This window comes from Colossoma macropomum, unplaced genomic scaffold (assembly GCF_904425465.1).
Source record: "Colossoma macropomum unplaced genomic scaffold, Colossoma_macropomum, whole genome shotgun sequence".
Taxonomy (NCBI): domain Eukaryota; kingdom Metazoa; phylum Chordata; class Actinopteri; order Characiformes; family Serrasalmidae; genus Colossoma; species Colossoma macropomum.
The window spans coordinates 34,638,962-34,652,866 of record NW_023494801.1 but is presented as its reverse complement, the minus strand read 5'-3'; the positions used below and the strand labels follow the sequence as shown (position 1 = coordinate 34,652,866).

The following is a 13,905-nucleotide window of genomic DNA, read 5'->3' as shown; positions in this document are numbered from 1 at the left end:
TCAAAACTGGGGCCGTATTACAGAAAATTCTTATCTTTTTGTCTTCAGATCTGACAGGTCAAGATAAGATTTTTCACAAACTCGTATTACAGAAGCAAATCTGATCTTTTCTTATCTCAAGTTAGGAAATCTTAACTTAATTGAAGTCGACAATCAATTTTCGTGTCTGTTACCTAGCAACCGACCATATGCGCACAGCTGAAATACGTAATCAAGTTAGTCAGCCAAACTGCTAACGTTAGCTACCGTTACTGAGGTAAAAAGGTCAAATAAAACTAAAGCGATAAACTGAAAGTTAAGAATATTCTATCAGCGTCCCCTGCTGTTTATCAGAGCATCGGCGCTCTACTGTTTCAGTCTCCATTTCCCAAATGTTTTAGCCGAGCGCGCTAACGTTACTCCTCCTAATAAACAGACACACGTTCAGCTCCGTCTCCTCATTATTCACCACCATCACTGTAATATTTCATCATCCACATTAACACACGAAGGTAATCAGAGGGACGGTGGAGATCGAGTCTGCGGTGTATGGGGTTTTAAACACTTAAAAAAAAAAACTCACAAGTCAAAGAACCGTTTTCGGTGTAGATAAATGTAACGTTAATGTTATTATGCTACTTATAGTGAACTGTGTCTTTTATTATGCTACTTATATGTGTATCACTGCATATAACAATAGGAACAGACGATTAAAACAGAAGTTAAGACGCTCTGGAGTTTATCTTAAAGTTAAGAAAATATTTAGGATATTTTGGCAACTTAGGATGTTTCTGTAAAACCGTTTTCAACACATGCGGTTGGTCCATGAGTTTCCCGGGCCACTAAAACTACCATAAAGGCTCGAAAAGCTAAGCCGATTAAAACAGGACCACCCCGTCGAAATTAAATAATTCTCCATAGTTTATCGGGTTAACGGTTCAGGTCCGCATAGGACAGCATCTGGGGCCGCACTCGGACCGCGGTCCGCCTATTAGTGACCTCTGTCCTAGAAGCTACCTGGAACACCATAGAAACCACCTAACAATACCTGAGCAACCACCTATGATACCATCTATGGTACCATAACAACTACCTATCAACACCCTAGCACCCACCTGGAACACCATGAACAGCACCACCTTTTGACAGTGTTGTAAGAGAGCGGACGACGTTGTGACAGTGTTGTGTGTTTGCCAGGTTTCTGAGAAATTACATTTCAACACTGTGAAAATGTTGTGGGCACCAAAACGTAACAGTGTTTGCAGGGTAGACGCTACAGGTTTTGGTTGTTTCTGCCTGTGAATAACATTTATTCTTAAATTTTCCTCCATTACTGGACATTATTGGACACTTTCTACCTTAAAGAGTGCTGCTTCCTGTTGCTTTCTGCCCCCTGGTTGCGCATGCATCTCTGTGATGATGTTGCACAGAAACGTGTCTATAATAATAATAATAATAATAATAATAATTTTTTTAATTATTATTATTATTATTATTATTATTATTATCAGTATAGTAGTTGAAGTGTTGGACATTGATGCCATCTACTGTTTCCAAGAAGGGCTGCATGTACAGGCCTAATTACGTCTGCGCATGTTTATGTACGATTGAATTAAAAGCACTAAACTTCTGCACTTGTGTTTACCTGACTGGATTATAAATAAAATTGTCCTCTAAATAATATGACAAAAAATAATTTGCATCGATCTGACGTGGTGTGGCGTATTTAGATTCTTCGCTGTGTTCAACAAAGAGACTTTTATTTTGAAATGTCACAGCGGAAGCGGAGTCCGCTCAGTGCAGGGCCGGAGTGAGGGATCAGCTCTCAGTGTTTCAGAGTGAAACATTAATAACGCCGTTTTTAATCCGTCATAAAGTTCATATTAAACGGCTTTATTACTCAGCTACAGCGAAGATGCCGCGGCGGAAGGTAAGAGAGGAGTTCCGGGCAGAGGCCCTGCAGACTGTGTGTGTGTGTGTGTGTGTGTGTGTGTGTGTGTGTGTGTGTGTGTGTGTAATAGTGATAGATGGTTGTGTATCTTTGACTGTGCATTTCACTCCTGCAGGCAGTGGTGTTTGAGTATTTGGGGGTGTTGTTAGGGGTCTTATATTAGTAGGTCTTATATTATATTAGTACTGTAGTAGTGCGTTGTTGTTTATATTGCTGGTTGTGGAGCTGCGTTAGTGTTTGGTGTTGTGGAGCTGTGTTAGTGTTTGGTGTTGTGGAGCTGTGTTAGTGTTTGGTGTTGTGGAGCTGCGTTAGTGTTTGGTGTTGTGGAGCTGCGTTATTGTTTGAGGTTGTGGAGCTGTGTTAGTGTTTGGTGTTGTGGAGCTGCGTTATTGTTTGAGGTTGTGGAGCTGCGTTAGTGTTTGAGGTTGTGGAGCTGCGTTAGTGTTTGAGGTTGTGGAGCTGCGTTAGTGTTTGAGGTTGTGGAGCTGTGTTAGTGTTTGGTGTTGTGGAGCTGCGTTAGTGTTTGAGGTTGTGGAGCTGCGTTAGTGTTTGAGGTTGTGGAGCTGCGTTAGTGTTTGAGGTTGTGGAGCTGTGTTAGTGTTTGAGGTTGTGGAGCTGCGTTAGTGTTTGAGGTTGTGGAACTGCGTTAGTGTTTGAGGTTGTGGAACTGCGTTAGTGTTTGGTGTTGTGGAGCTGCGTTAGTGTTTGGTGTTGTGGAGTTGTGTTAATGTTTGGTGTTGTGGAGCTGCGTTATTGTTTGAGGTTGTGGAGCGGTGTTAGTGTTTGGTGTTGTGGAGCTGCGTTATTGTTTGAGGTTGTGGAGCGGTGTTAGTGTTTGGTGTTGTGGAGCTGCGTTATTGTTTGAGGTTGTGGAGCTGTGTTAGTGTTTGGTGTTGTGGAGCTGCGTTATTGTTTGAGGTTGTGGAGCTGCGTTAGTGTTTGAGGTTGTGGAGCTGCGTTAGTGTTTGAGGTTGTGGAGCTGTGTTAGTGTTTGAGGTTGTGGAGCTGCGTTAGTGTTTGAGGTTGTGGAACTGCGTTAGTGTTTGAGGTTGTGGAACTGCGTTAGTGTTTGAGGTTGTGGAACTGCGTTAGTGTTTGGTGTTGTGGAGCTGCGTTAGTGTTTGGTGTTGTGGAGTTGTGTTAATGTTTGGTGTTGTGGAGCTGCGTTATTGTTTGAGGTTGTGGAGCGGTGTTAGTGTTTGGTGTTGTGGAGCTGCGTTATTGTTTGAGGTTGTGGAGCGGTGTTAGTGTTTGGTGTTGTGGAGCTGCGTTATTGTTTGAGGTTGTGGAGCTGCGTTAGTGTTTGGTGTTGTGGAGCTGCGTTATTGTTTGAGGTTGTGGAGCGGTGTTAGTGTTTGGTGTTGTGGAGCTGCGTTATTGTTTGAGGTTGTGGAGCTGCGTTAGTGTTTGAGGTTGTGGAACTGCGTTATTGTTTGGTGTTGTGGAACTGCGTTAGTGTTTGAGGTTGTGGAGCTGCGTTAGTGTTTGGTGTTGTGGAGCTGCGTTAGTGTTTGAGGTTGTGGAGCTGCGTTATTGTTTGAGGTTATGGAGCTGTGTTAGTGTTTGGTGTTGTGGAGTTGTGTTAGTGTTTGGGGTTGTGGAGCTGTGTTAGTGTTTGGTGTTGTGGAACTGCGTTAGTGTTTGGGGTTGTGGAGCTGTGTTAGTGTTTGGTGTTGTGGAGCTGTGTTAGTGTTTGGTGTTGTGGAGCTGTGTTATTGTTTGTGTTGTGGAGCTGTGTTAGTGTTTGGTGTTGTGGAGCTGTGTTAGTGTTTGTGGTTGTGGTTGTGGAGCTGTGTTATTGTTTGGTGTTGTGGAGCTGTGTTTGGTGTTGTGGAGCTGTGTTAGTGTTTGGTGTTGTGGAGCTGTGTTTGTGTTTGGTGTTGTGGAGCTGTGTTTCGTGTTTTGGTGTTGTGGAGCTGTGTTAGTGTTTGGTGTTGTGGAGCTGTGTTAGTGTTTGGTGTTGTGGAGCTGTGTTTCGTGTTTTGGTGTTGTGGAGCTGTGTTATTGTTTGGTGTTGTGGAGCTGTGTTTGGTGTTGTGGAGCTGTGTTAGTGTTTGGTGTTGCGGAGCTGTGTTATTGTTTCGTGTTGTGGAGCTGTGTTTGTGTTTGGTGTTGTGGAGCTGTGTTAGTGTTTGGTGTTGCGGAGCTGTGTTAGTGTTTGGTGTTGCGGAGCTGTGTTAGTGTTTGGTGTTGTGGAGCTGTGTTTGGTGTTGTGGAGCTGTGTTAGTGTTTGGTGTTGTGGAGCTGTGTTTGTGTTTGGTGTTGTGGAGCTGTGTTTCGTGTTTTGGTGTTTATGCTGATGTTGTTGATGTTTATGTTGGTATTTGTGCTGCATGCCTGCTGTCTCAGTCTGTTGAGTAGTAAATATCTCTGTTGGTTTAGGTTGAAGTTGGTTATTTTGGTGGTGTTTTTTGTTTTGGTATTAGTGGTTTTTGGTGTTGGTGCTGATGATGGCACTGGTTAATACGAGTTTTTGGTGTTGTGGTGATTGTTTTTAGTTGGTGTTGATGTTGGTTTAAACATTGATAGTGTTGGCTTTGGTATTGTGGTTCTTGTTTTGGAGTTAGTTTTGATAGTGCAGATGTTGAGCTTGTTTTGGAGTTGGTGTTGATGTTGGTTTGGGTGTTTGTGTCAGTTTAGATGTGATTGTTTTGAAGTTGGTGTTGATGTTAGTTTAAATGTGATTGTTCTGGTGTTGATGTTGGTTTTGGTGGTGTGCTTGTTTTGGAGTTGGTGTTGATGTTTGTATTGGTGGTGTGCTTGTTTTGGAGTTGGTGTTGATGTTTGTATTGGTGGTGTGCTTGTTTTGGAGTTGGTGTTGATGTTGGTTTGGATGTTGTGATTGTTTTGGTGTTGATGTTGGTTTTGGGGGTGTGCTTGTTTTGGAGTTGGTGTTGATGTTGGTTTTGGAGGTGTGCTTGTTTTGGAGTTGGTGTTGATGTTGGTTTTGGGGGTGTGCTTGTTTTGGAGTTGGTGTTGATGTTGGTTTTGGGGGTGTGCTTGTTTTGGAGTTGGTGTTGATGTTGGTTTTGGTGGTGTGCTTGTTTTGGAGTTGGTGTTGATGTTGGTTTTGGGGGTGTGCTTGTTTTGGGTGGGTGAGTTGGTGGTGGTTGCTTGTTTTGGGTTGTGTTCATGTTGTTTGGTGTGTGCTTGTTTTGGAGTTGGTGTTGATGTTGGTTTTGGGGGTGTGCTTGTTTTGGAGTTGGTGTTGATGTTGGTTTTGGGGGTCTGCTTGTTTTGAAGTTGGTGTTGATGTTGGTTTTGGGGGTCTGCTTGTTTTGGAGTTGGTGTTCATGTTGGTATTGGTGGTGTGCTTGTTTTGGAGTTGGTGTTGATGTTGGTTTAAATGTGATTGGTTTTGGGGGTGTGCTTGTTTTGGAGTTGGTGTTGATGTTAGTTTAAATGTGATTGTTCTGGTGTTGATGTTGGTTTTGGGGGTGTGCTTGTTTTGGAGTTGGTGTTGATGTTGGTTTGGGTGTTTGTGTCAGTTTAAATGTGATTGTTTTAGAGTTGGTGTTGATGTTAGTTTAGATGTTGTGATTGTTTTGGTGTTGATTGGTTTTGGGGGTGTACTTCAAATCCTGACTCATAACAACAGAACTTGCACATTCAAAGTAGATACTGAATCATTTATGTCAGATTCTGTATAATGCATAGCAGTTACTGAGTAATTCATTACAGTTACCTTATAGTTCATAGTAGATTCAGAGTAATTTAGAGTAAATACTGAATCATTTGTGTCCGTTACTAAATAATTCACAGTAGTTACTGAATAATAATAATTATAATAATAACTGACTGATAAGCGTGTGTCAGATAACAACAGCATAGACAGGTTCAGCAGCTTTGCTGTGAAAACAAACATTAGACAGGGCGTCTGTCAACTGCCTGAAGGCAAACAGTTTAAACAGTGAACAGTTCCAGTGCAGGTCACTGATCCTCCATATATACAGTCAATGAGTGTCTATGTCATATATAGTATATACAGTCAAGAAGTCTATATATCTTATAAATCATATATACAGTTGATGATGTATAAATCATATATGCAGTCAATGAGTGTCTATATCATACGTATCATATATAGTCACTGAATGTAAGTATCACATATATTGTATATATAGTCAATAGATGTGTGTATATCATATATATAGTCAATGAATGCACATACTACATTTGTCATATATACAATCAATGCATGTATATATCATATATATGTGCAGTCAATGAATGTGTATATATCATATGTATCAGATATACAGTTAATTAATGACTATTATCATCATATATACACTCATTGACTGTATTTACATGTATAATATATGCAGTTAATAATTAATGATTGTGTGTATATCATATATACAGTGGATCAGTATTTGTTATCTATATCATATATATACAGTCAAGTGTTTAGATCATATATAAAGTCAACTAGTCTATATATCATATATAGTCAATTAGTGTGTATATATATATATATATATATATATATTACAGTTGACGATTGTAGATCATATATACCATATATACAGTCAATGAGTGCCTATATCATGTATGTATGTGTATATATATATATATATATATATATATATAATACATACAAAGAGTGTATTTATCATACAACTTATATAAAAACAATGTCTATATTATATATATCAAATATACAGTCAGTGATTGTGCTCAGTGGTTGAGCTTTTTACAGTGGAGGATCTCGAGAGGAGCTGAAGCTCCACTAAGCTGCTGCTTTTGTTAGTTTGCTGCTTGTTGATTAATCCATAGCTCTCCAGTGAGCAGCGTGGTCTGCTGAAGGTGCTGAAGGTTTTGCTTTAAAAGCCATCTAAAAGCTGTTTTTGACCACGAGTGCTACGATCACAGACTCTATCAGAGAGATTGGTCTAACAGGAAAATGTGCTTAAAACATTATTGATATTAATAATCTATTGTGTTAACATGTTATTAACACATTAAACACTATTATTTATGTGATTAATAAAGCCTAGTATGAAAGGCTGAACCTGTACGGCTGTTCTCAGGGATGTCGGTGGGATCATTTCTGATCTTTTCCTGATGTCTCCTTTTTTAGAGAAATGCGTGCAGCAGCTCCGACGGTACGGAGGACTCTGATTTCTCAGCTGATCACACGGACAGCTCAGAGAGCGACGCTCATGCTGCCAAAAACACTCGTCTCACGCGCTCCTCGCTCCGACTCAGCCAGAGCTCGCAAGGTAATGACTTCATTTTTTTTCCTAATTCTTATCACAAACAAATTTTATCTCTTTCTGGCAGTGCTGTTGTAGGAATTCTGGACAGTTTAATTGCCAGACCGTTATCCAGGACTTTTTAGGTCAATGCAGTAACAAACTTCTCAGCCATTAAAAACCTCGGCTGCTCTTTATCTTCTCAGCTTTCAGCAGTGTAAACAGCTGTCCTGTCCTCAGGCACTGAACTCTGCCTGTTTCTGTTGCTGTTGGTGGTCTGACGCTTCTTTCTGGTGCTGAAGAGTTCGGCATGCTCTCCAGGGGCCTGAACTCTCTGGCATTTGAAGAGGGGTAGAAGAATGTTAATTAAATTTGCATAGTTTGTAGTCGATCAGCCAAGACATGTTTAGTGTCCGAAGTTTGCTTCTTTAGTTCTTTAGTAATCTGCACATCTACGAATGCATCGATAATACTTAACACACTTTAAACACCAAGAAATATTCTGAGCCTGTTCCAGCAGCGTGATCAGAGAGTGCAGGTGCTGGACTGACCTCCCCGCAGTCCAGAACTGTCTCCCATTGAAAACGAGTGCAAAACAACAATGAAGGCCCTGCACTGTTGCACTGAAGACTTTTATAGTATTGCAAAAAAATTCAGTTTCAGAACTGGATCCGTTTTTTGTCCTCAGTCCCCAAACAATTCTTTAGTGCTGTTAAAAGGAAAGATGATGTAACACAGTGGTGATCATGCTCCCGTCCGAACTTTTTTGGTACGTGTTGCATTTGGAATGATTTTATAACGATGAAAAAAACAAAAAATTAAATTTATAAGTTACAACATAAAATATTGTGATTTTGTGCCATTTTAACTCGATACAGGTCAAGCAGAATCTACTGATCACTGCTTTCTGTTTTTATTAGTGTTTCACTTACTGACTCAACTTTTTTGGACCTGAGTTTGTCCTTGAAGCTTATGGTCAGATGCTCACAGACCAAACTGAAGTAAAATGGCTTTATTAGCAAAAGGGGAATCCACAATCATAGTCAAACAGTCCAAGGACAAAGGCAGATTGAGAGAACAGTAACCATAGGGGCAATCCAAAAAAAAAAGAGTCCGTAAACCAGACGAGAAAGTCCAGACCAGAAATACAAACAATACACAAAGGGCTGGGCTGAGGCAAGGTCAAAAATACAGTCAATGATTGTGCATATAAGGGGGACAGATAGTTAGGAAAACTAATTAACCAAAGGCTCAACTAAACAGGTAAGTTTTTAGCCTAGACTTAAAGATGGAGGCTGTGTCTGAGTCCCGAACACAGACTGGTAGGTTATTCCAAAGCTGGGGGGCGTGGTATGAAAAGGCTCCTCCCCCTGACGTAACTTCATTTATTCTAGGTACTAATAATGAGCAGCACCTTGTGATCTAAGTGGGCGTGTCGGTTGATAATAGGAAATAAGGTCACTGAGGTACTGAGGATCAAGGCCATTCAGAGCTTTATACGTCAGTAGAAGAATTTTGTACTCAATGCGGAATTTAACTGGCAACCAATGTAAGGTACACAAAATTGGGCTAATGTGGTCAAATGTCCTGGTTTTGGTGAGACTCTGGCTGCAGCGTTCTGGACTAACTGAAGCTTGTCTGGAACAACCAGAAAGCAGAGCGTTACAGTAATCTAACCTGGACGTGATAAAGGTGTGAACTAACGTTTCTGCATCTTGTAGCGACAGTGCATTTCTTAATTTAGCGATGTTACGCAGGTGGAGGAAAGCTATTCTGGTAATATTGGTAATAAGCTCATCGAAGGCCAGATCGGGATCAATCGTGACACCAAGGCTTTTTACAGATGTGCCTGGTGCAGTTGAGAAACTATTGAGATTAAGAGTAAGCATAGGCAGATTAGCAGCTTTTGGACCAAGAAGAAGAACTTCTGTTTTGTCCGAATTTAGTAAGAGGAAGTTACTTGACATCCAGTCTTTAATGTCTTTGACACAGTCCTCTATCTTATTAAGTTCAATTTTGTCCTCTGGTTTAGCTGAAATATACAATTGTGTATCATCGGCATAGCAGTGGAAACTAATGCCATGTTTTCCAATGATGGTACCTAGTGGTAGCATATAATTAGTCTTTATATCATATAGCATATGTACTTTAAATGAGTGTGTAAATATAATACATATCATAAATACACTCAATGACTGTATTTACATGTATCATATATGCAGTTAATGATTATTATTGAGGTATTGGGAAATGGAGTCCGGAGGCTGAGAAGTGGTGACAGCCTACATCAATTAGCACAGTGTAAACTGCATCTCAAAATCAAATGGCAGAAAAGTAATATCACAATATCAAAACGTTTTAAAGATGCATAATATGTCACAATATTTATTTTTTCTGACCTCTGTTAAGTTGGAACAGACAAAGTAGTGCAGCATTTTAAAAATGATCTCAAAACTATGAATCCAGTTATTTGTCTTTAACATTTAACACTGTGCTGCTCTAAATCCAGTTAAACAGGACTAATTAAACATGCAGCTGTGTTTTTCCTAAGTACTGACGATATCCACATGTGAATGGTCAGAAAAGCTTATTTTGACGTAGTGTGATGTAATTCATCACAATAACAATAAATATTTTAATATTGCCCAGCCCCAGCTTGAACTGTGTCGAGTTATTAAAGGTGAATTCCACTATTTTTTTCAAAATGTCATAATTCACATAACTCAGTGAGTGAGATGTAATCAGAGAGATTCAGAGTGGTTTGGTGTGAAATGGTTCAGATGTCTTTCCAGTGGTGGTGATAGAAACCAGGGGTCGCCATGACTACAACACAAATATAGACATTTTATTTACTATCCAGAACCACCAGTGAACCTACACGAGTCTTCTGAGTTTATATGGAATGTTGATGATGGAAAATAGTGGAAAATCTGAAATAATAAGTTTTCCTTAGGGACTATTTTACCTCATAACACCCTGCATGTTATTATCCCTCCACCATGAATGGATGTTGTAGACCAAAATCTTCTCAAAATTATTATGAAACAATGTCTCAGACATTGGACAGCGTATTCATAACCATTTCATGTCAAACCTTTGGAGGATGCACAATAATATTGGAATCTGTTTGCTTTGTTTGAATTAGACCAATATTTCAACTTGATTGGTTATTGTATTTATTATTGTCGTTATTGTATTCTAGACGAACAGAATGTTTTTGAGTTATTGCACTAATTCATTTTACTGCATTTGTAACCCTAAAAAATAAGCATTATATTTCTCTGGTACTTATAAATAAATGTTTAAGTATGAAATCCGTGCATCCCTATTAACTTTCTGTGAGGGAGCTTTTAGAGGTGGATGTCTGGTTCCTATCACCACCACTGTGAACGATTCTGAGTAAGTTTCTCTAAAACAGAGCGTTTCACACCAAACCACTCTGAACCACTCTGTTTACATCTTCACCATTTAGTTATGCGAATTATGAAAATTTGAAAAATAGGTGGTATCCCCCTTTAGACTTGAGTGTAGGGGTTCTGACGGTGTACGAGACTCTGTTATCTAACGTGGGCTAAAGTACGAACAAAATTCTGGCTTCAAGACGGTGGCTACTTCTGTTTTCAGCTGAGTGATGCACTCATGTTGTTTTTCTTTAAATAACAGTAAATAACGGTGCTAATTGGTGGGGTGTTAGTTTCCATTCCTTGTTAGCTACATTAGCCTCGTTGTTCCAGTGCTAAGACCATAGAAGCGACTTCAGACACCCAACGTGTCTCGGCCGATTGGCTACACTGGGGTAACTGGGAAGCTGTAAATTCGATTTTTCGCCAAACTATCGCTTTAAGGCTCTGTGTTTAGATTCCAGCCCTGTCGGGAGCTCGTCTGCTCTGGCCTCAGACGAGATGAGCTTTTCAACCCGCCGAGTGACCCGCAGTCAACAGCAGGGGGAGCCGGTCGCAGCCAGGAAAAGCGAAATCCCCCTGCGGCAGAGCGGCTCGGAGGCGGAGCGGCATGGGGAAGTCTCAGACAGGGGTAGGAGGAGAAAGCAGTGCTCCGTGCTCCTTTACTCTGACTCTGACTCCCACCCATCGCCGCAGAGCAGCTCGTTTCTTTCTGTTTGTTTGCTGTCATTTTTATTTGCATGGTTTTTTCTTCATTCAAAATCAGAATCATGTGTATTCACTGTGTACCTTAAAGGGGCTGTGTGACAAATTTTACTCCCTTTTTTACACTATATTGTCAAAAGTGTTGGGACACCTACATATTACACTTACAGGAGCTTTTATGAATCCCATTCTAAAGCCATAGGCATTAATATGGAGTTGGTCCCCCTTTGCAGCTCTAACAGCTTCCACTCTTCTGGGAAGCTTCTACAAGATGTTGGAGAGAGTCTGTGGGAATTTCTGCCCATTCACCCAGAAGAGCATTTGTGAGGTCAGACACTGTGTAGGACGAGAGGGTCTGGCTCACAATCTCCGTTCTAGTTCATCCCAAAGGTGTTTGATGGGGTTGAGGTCAGGGCTCTGTGAGGGCCAGTCAAGGTCTTCCACACCAAACTCACCCAGTCAGGCCTTTATGGAGCTGCTTTGGTCACTGGGGCTCAGTCATGCTGGAAAAGAACAGGTTCTTCCCCAAACTGTTCCCACAAAGTTGGAAGTGTACAACTGTCCAAAATGTCTTGGTGCTGAAGCATTAAGGTTTCCCTTCACTGGAACTAAGGGTTCTAGATCAACCCCTGAAAAACAGCCCCATATCATCATCCCTCCTCCACCAAACTTTACAGCTGGCGCAGTGCAGTCAGGCAGGTAACGTTCTCCTGGCATTCGCCAAACTCAGACTCGTCCATCAGACTGACAGATAGAGAAGCTGATTCGTCACTCCACAGAATACGTTTCCACTGAGTCCAGTGGCAGCATGATTTCCACCACCCCAGCTGTCAAGACTGCAAGGCTATGTGCTTAATTTTATCCATTTATCCATTTTATCCAGTTTTAACATCTGATTTATGAAGCGTGTCCCAATACTTTTGTCCATATAGTGTATGTTGTATGTAAGCTTCAAAACCGTTCACTGCCCCAGTCCATACGGTCCATATACGAAAACTAAACTGCAAAAACAGCTCGTTCAGAATTCAGTTTTTTGTTGACATTGAAACCAACACATTCACATATATCTGCCTATTCAGCCTACAACAGTGTAGCCCCGCCTACTCATGCTGAAGCTATAAGGAGTGTTTCAGCCCAGACTGTTTTTTAAATGAACAAAAAACAGCCTGTTCAGTTCTAAGGGATGAAGAGAGGCTGGAAAATGGTCATGTTGAAATGAGTTAGGAATGTTTTTGGGATATAAGTTTATATAAATGTGTTAGATGGACCTCAGGGGGTAAAAATATTAAATTATAAGTGAAATGTAGAATGTGGGCTCTTATAATAGCACAAATTATGAGCAGAGTTTGCTGAGGAAAACATGCAGGCTTTGACATGTCATACCTTTTCAACTATTGATGCTAGATGTATGAAGTTTTAGGGGACAATTCCAGAACAGTATAATTCCAGAACAGAATTATCTGTATCGCCACACTGAATTACAGGGGATCTTTCCATTTGTTGCATTTACAACATATATCACAGCACTGATTTGCCAATTAGGTTTTAATCTTGTGTTATAAAGGATTCTGGTTTATCAAAATTGCTCAATACTCAATTTATACCATCGGAAAGAGCACTTATGAATTAACAAATGCACCAAATATGAAGCTGGTATTTTGAGCCAAACTATATTTATTAACCCCTTAAAATCTCAGTCTTATTACACAGTAAGGCTTATTATTCAGTAACTACAGTGACTTCAGTGCAAACTGGCTGAGCTATTCTTAGATTATAGAAGTGCCTAATAAAACTTTGGCCATTTACGAGGTTAAAGTGGCACCTCTCTGTGCTAGATACTACACTATAATCACAAACGTTTGGGAATTAAGAGCACAAAAGGGTCTGGATAATAATATTTCTCAGAGTTCTTCTGCCATTCGTCGCTGTGTCCTTCCCTTAAAATGTGGTTTGCACTGTGTGTCTGTTGAGTTTTGACATCTGAGAGTTTTTGCTGTCATTTATCTCAGCTTTTCTCTTCTTTTACTGCTCTTTGCTTCCTTTTATTTGAAGACTTCATCATGTGTTTAATAAATCTTTAAGGTTGGTTTTGTGAAATCGGTCATTTGTTAAGCGTTATTGTTGAATATTGCATATGAAAAAAAACATTTTAATTAGCTTTCAAACTTACTTTGCATGCCTAAACATTTAAATGCTTAGAAATGTGTTTGAAGTGGCTTCATAAAAAGTGATACTGTTTTTGACGTGTCATTCACTCATGATTCTGGAAACTTTATTTGCTGTTTTATGTAGAATTTTACTAAATTATTAAGAAGCATGTTTAATTAATCAATACATGACTTTAAATAATATCTGTAGACGTTCTGGATGCTTTGTTTCCTGCTTTATGCTGAATTCGGCTGATCACATATATATATATATATATATTGTGTACAGAGATATTATAATTACAAGCCTTTAACAGGTAAATATAAATCATACAGACGTGTCAGTTTGTGCTGTTTATCCACACAGATGCGAAGCAAGTGGCGGATCAGGATGAATCGCCCCCCCGGACCCCCACAGGAAACGCCCACTCCTCTGAGTCTGATATCGACGTGTCCAGCCCCAACGTGTCTCATGATGAGAGCCTGGCGAAGGAGCTTTCGCTCAGAGAGTCCAGCCTGGCCCA

The 13,905-nt window shown here is 40.2% G+C and overlaps 1 protein-coding gene across 3 annotated transcripts in view; it reads left to right on the top strand.

The window, feature by feature from the left end:
* The first annotated feature begins 1,741 nt into the window (after window positions 1–1,741).
* kat7a (K(lysine) acetyltransferase 7a) overlaps window positions 1,742–13,905 on the top strand; it is a 30,624-nt gene continuing 18,460 nt past the window's right edge. For 2 of the 3 annotated variants that reach the window (XM_036589598.1, XM_036589597.1), the window contains exons 1-4: window positions 1,742–1,909; window positions 7,014–7,155; window positions 10,987–11,160; window positions 13,749–13,905. The exon at window positions 13,749–13,905 is cut by the window's right edge and continues 77 nt beyond it. In XM_036589598.1, coding sequence (XP_036445491.1) covers window positions 1,895–1,909; window positions 7,014–7,155; window positions 10,987–11,160; window positions 13,749–13,905 — 488 coding nt within the window. In that variant the 5' untranslated portion in view covers window positions 1,742–1,894. The remainder of the gene's footprint in view (window positions 1,910–7,013; window positions 7,156–10,986; window positions 11,161–13,748) is intronic. The other variant, XM_036589599.1, reaches the window with a different exon arrangement.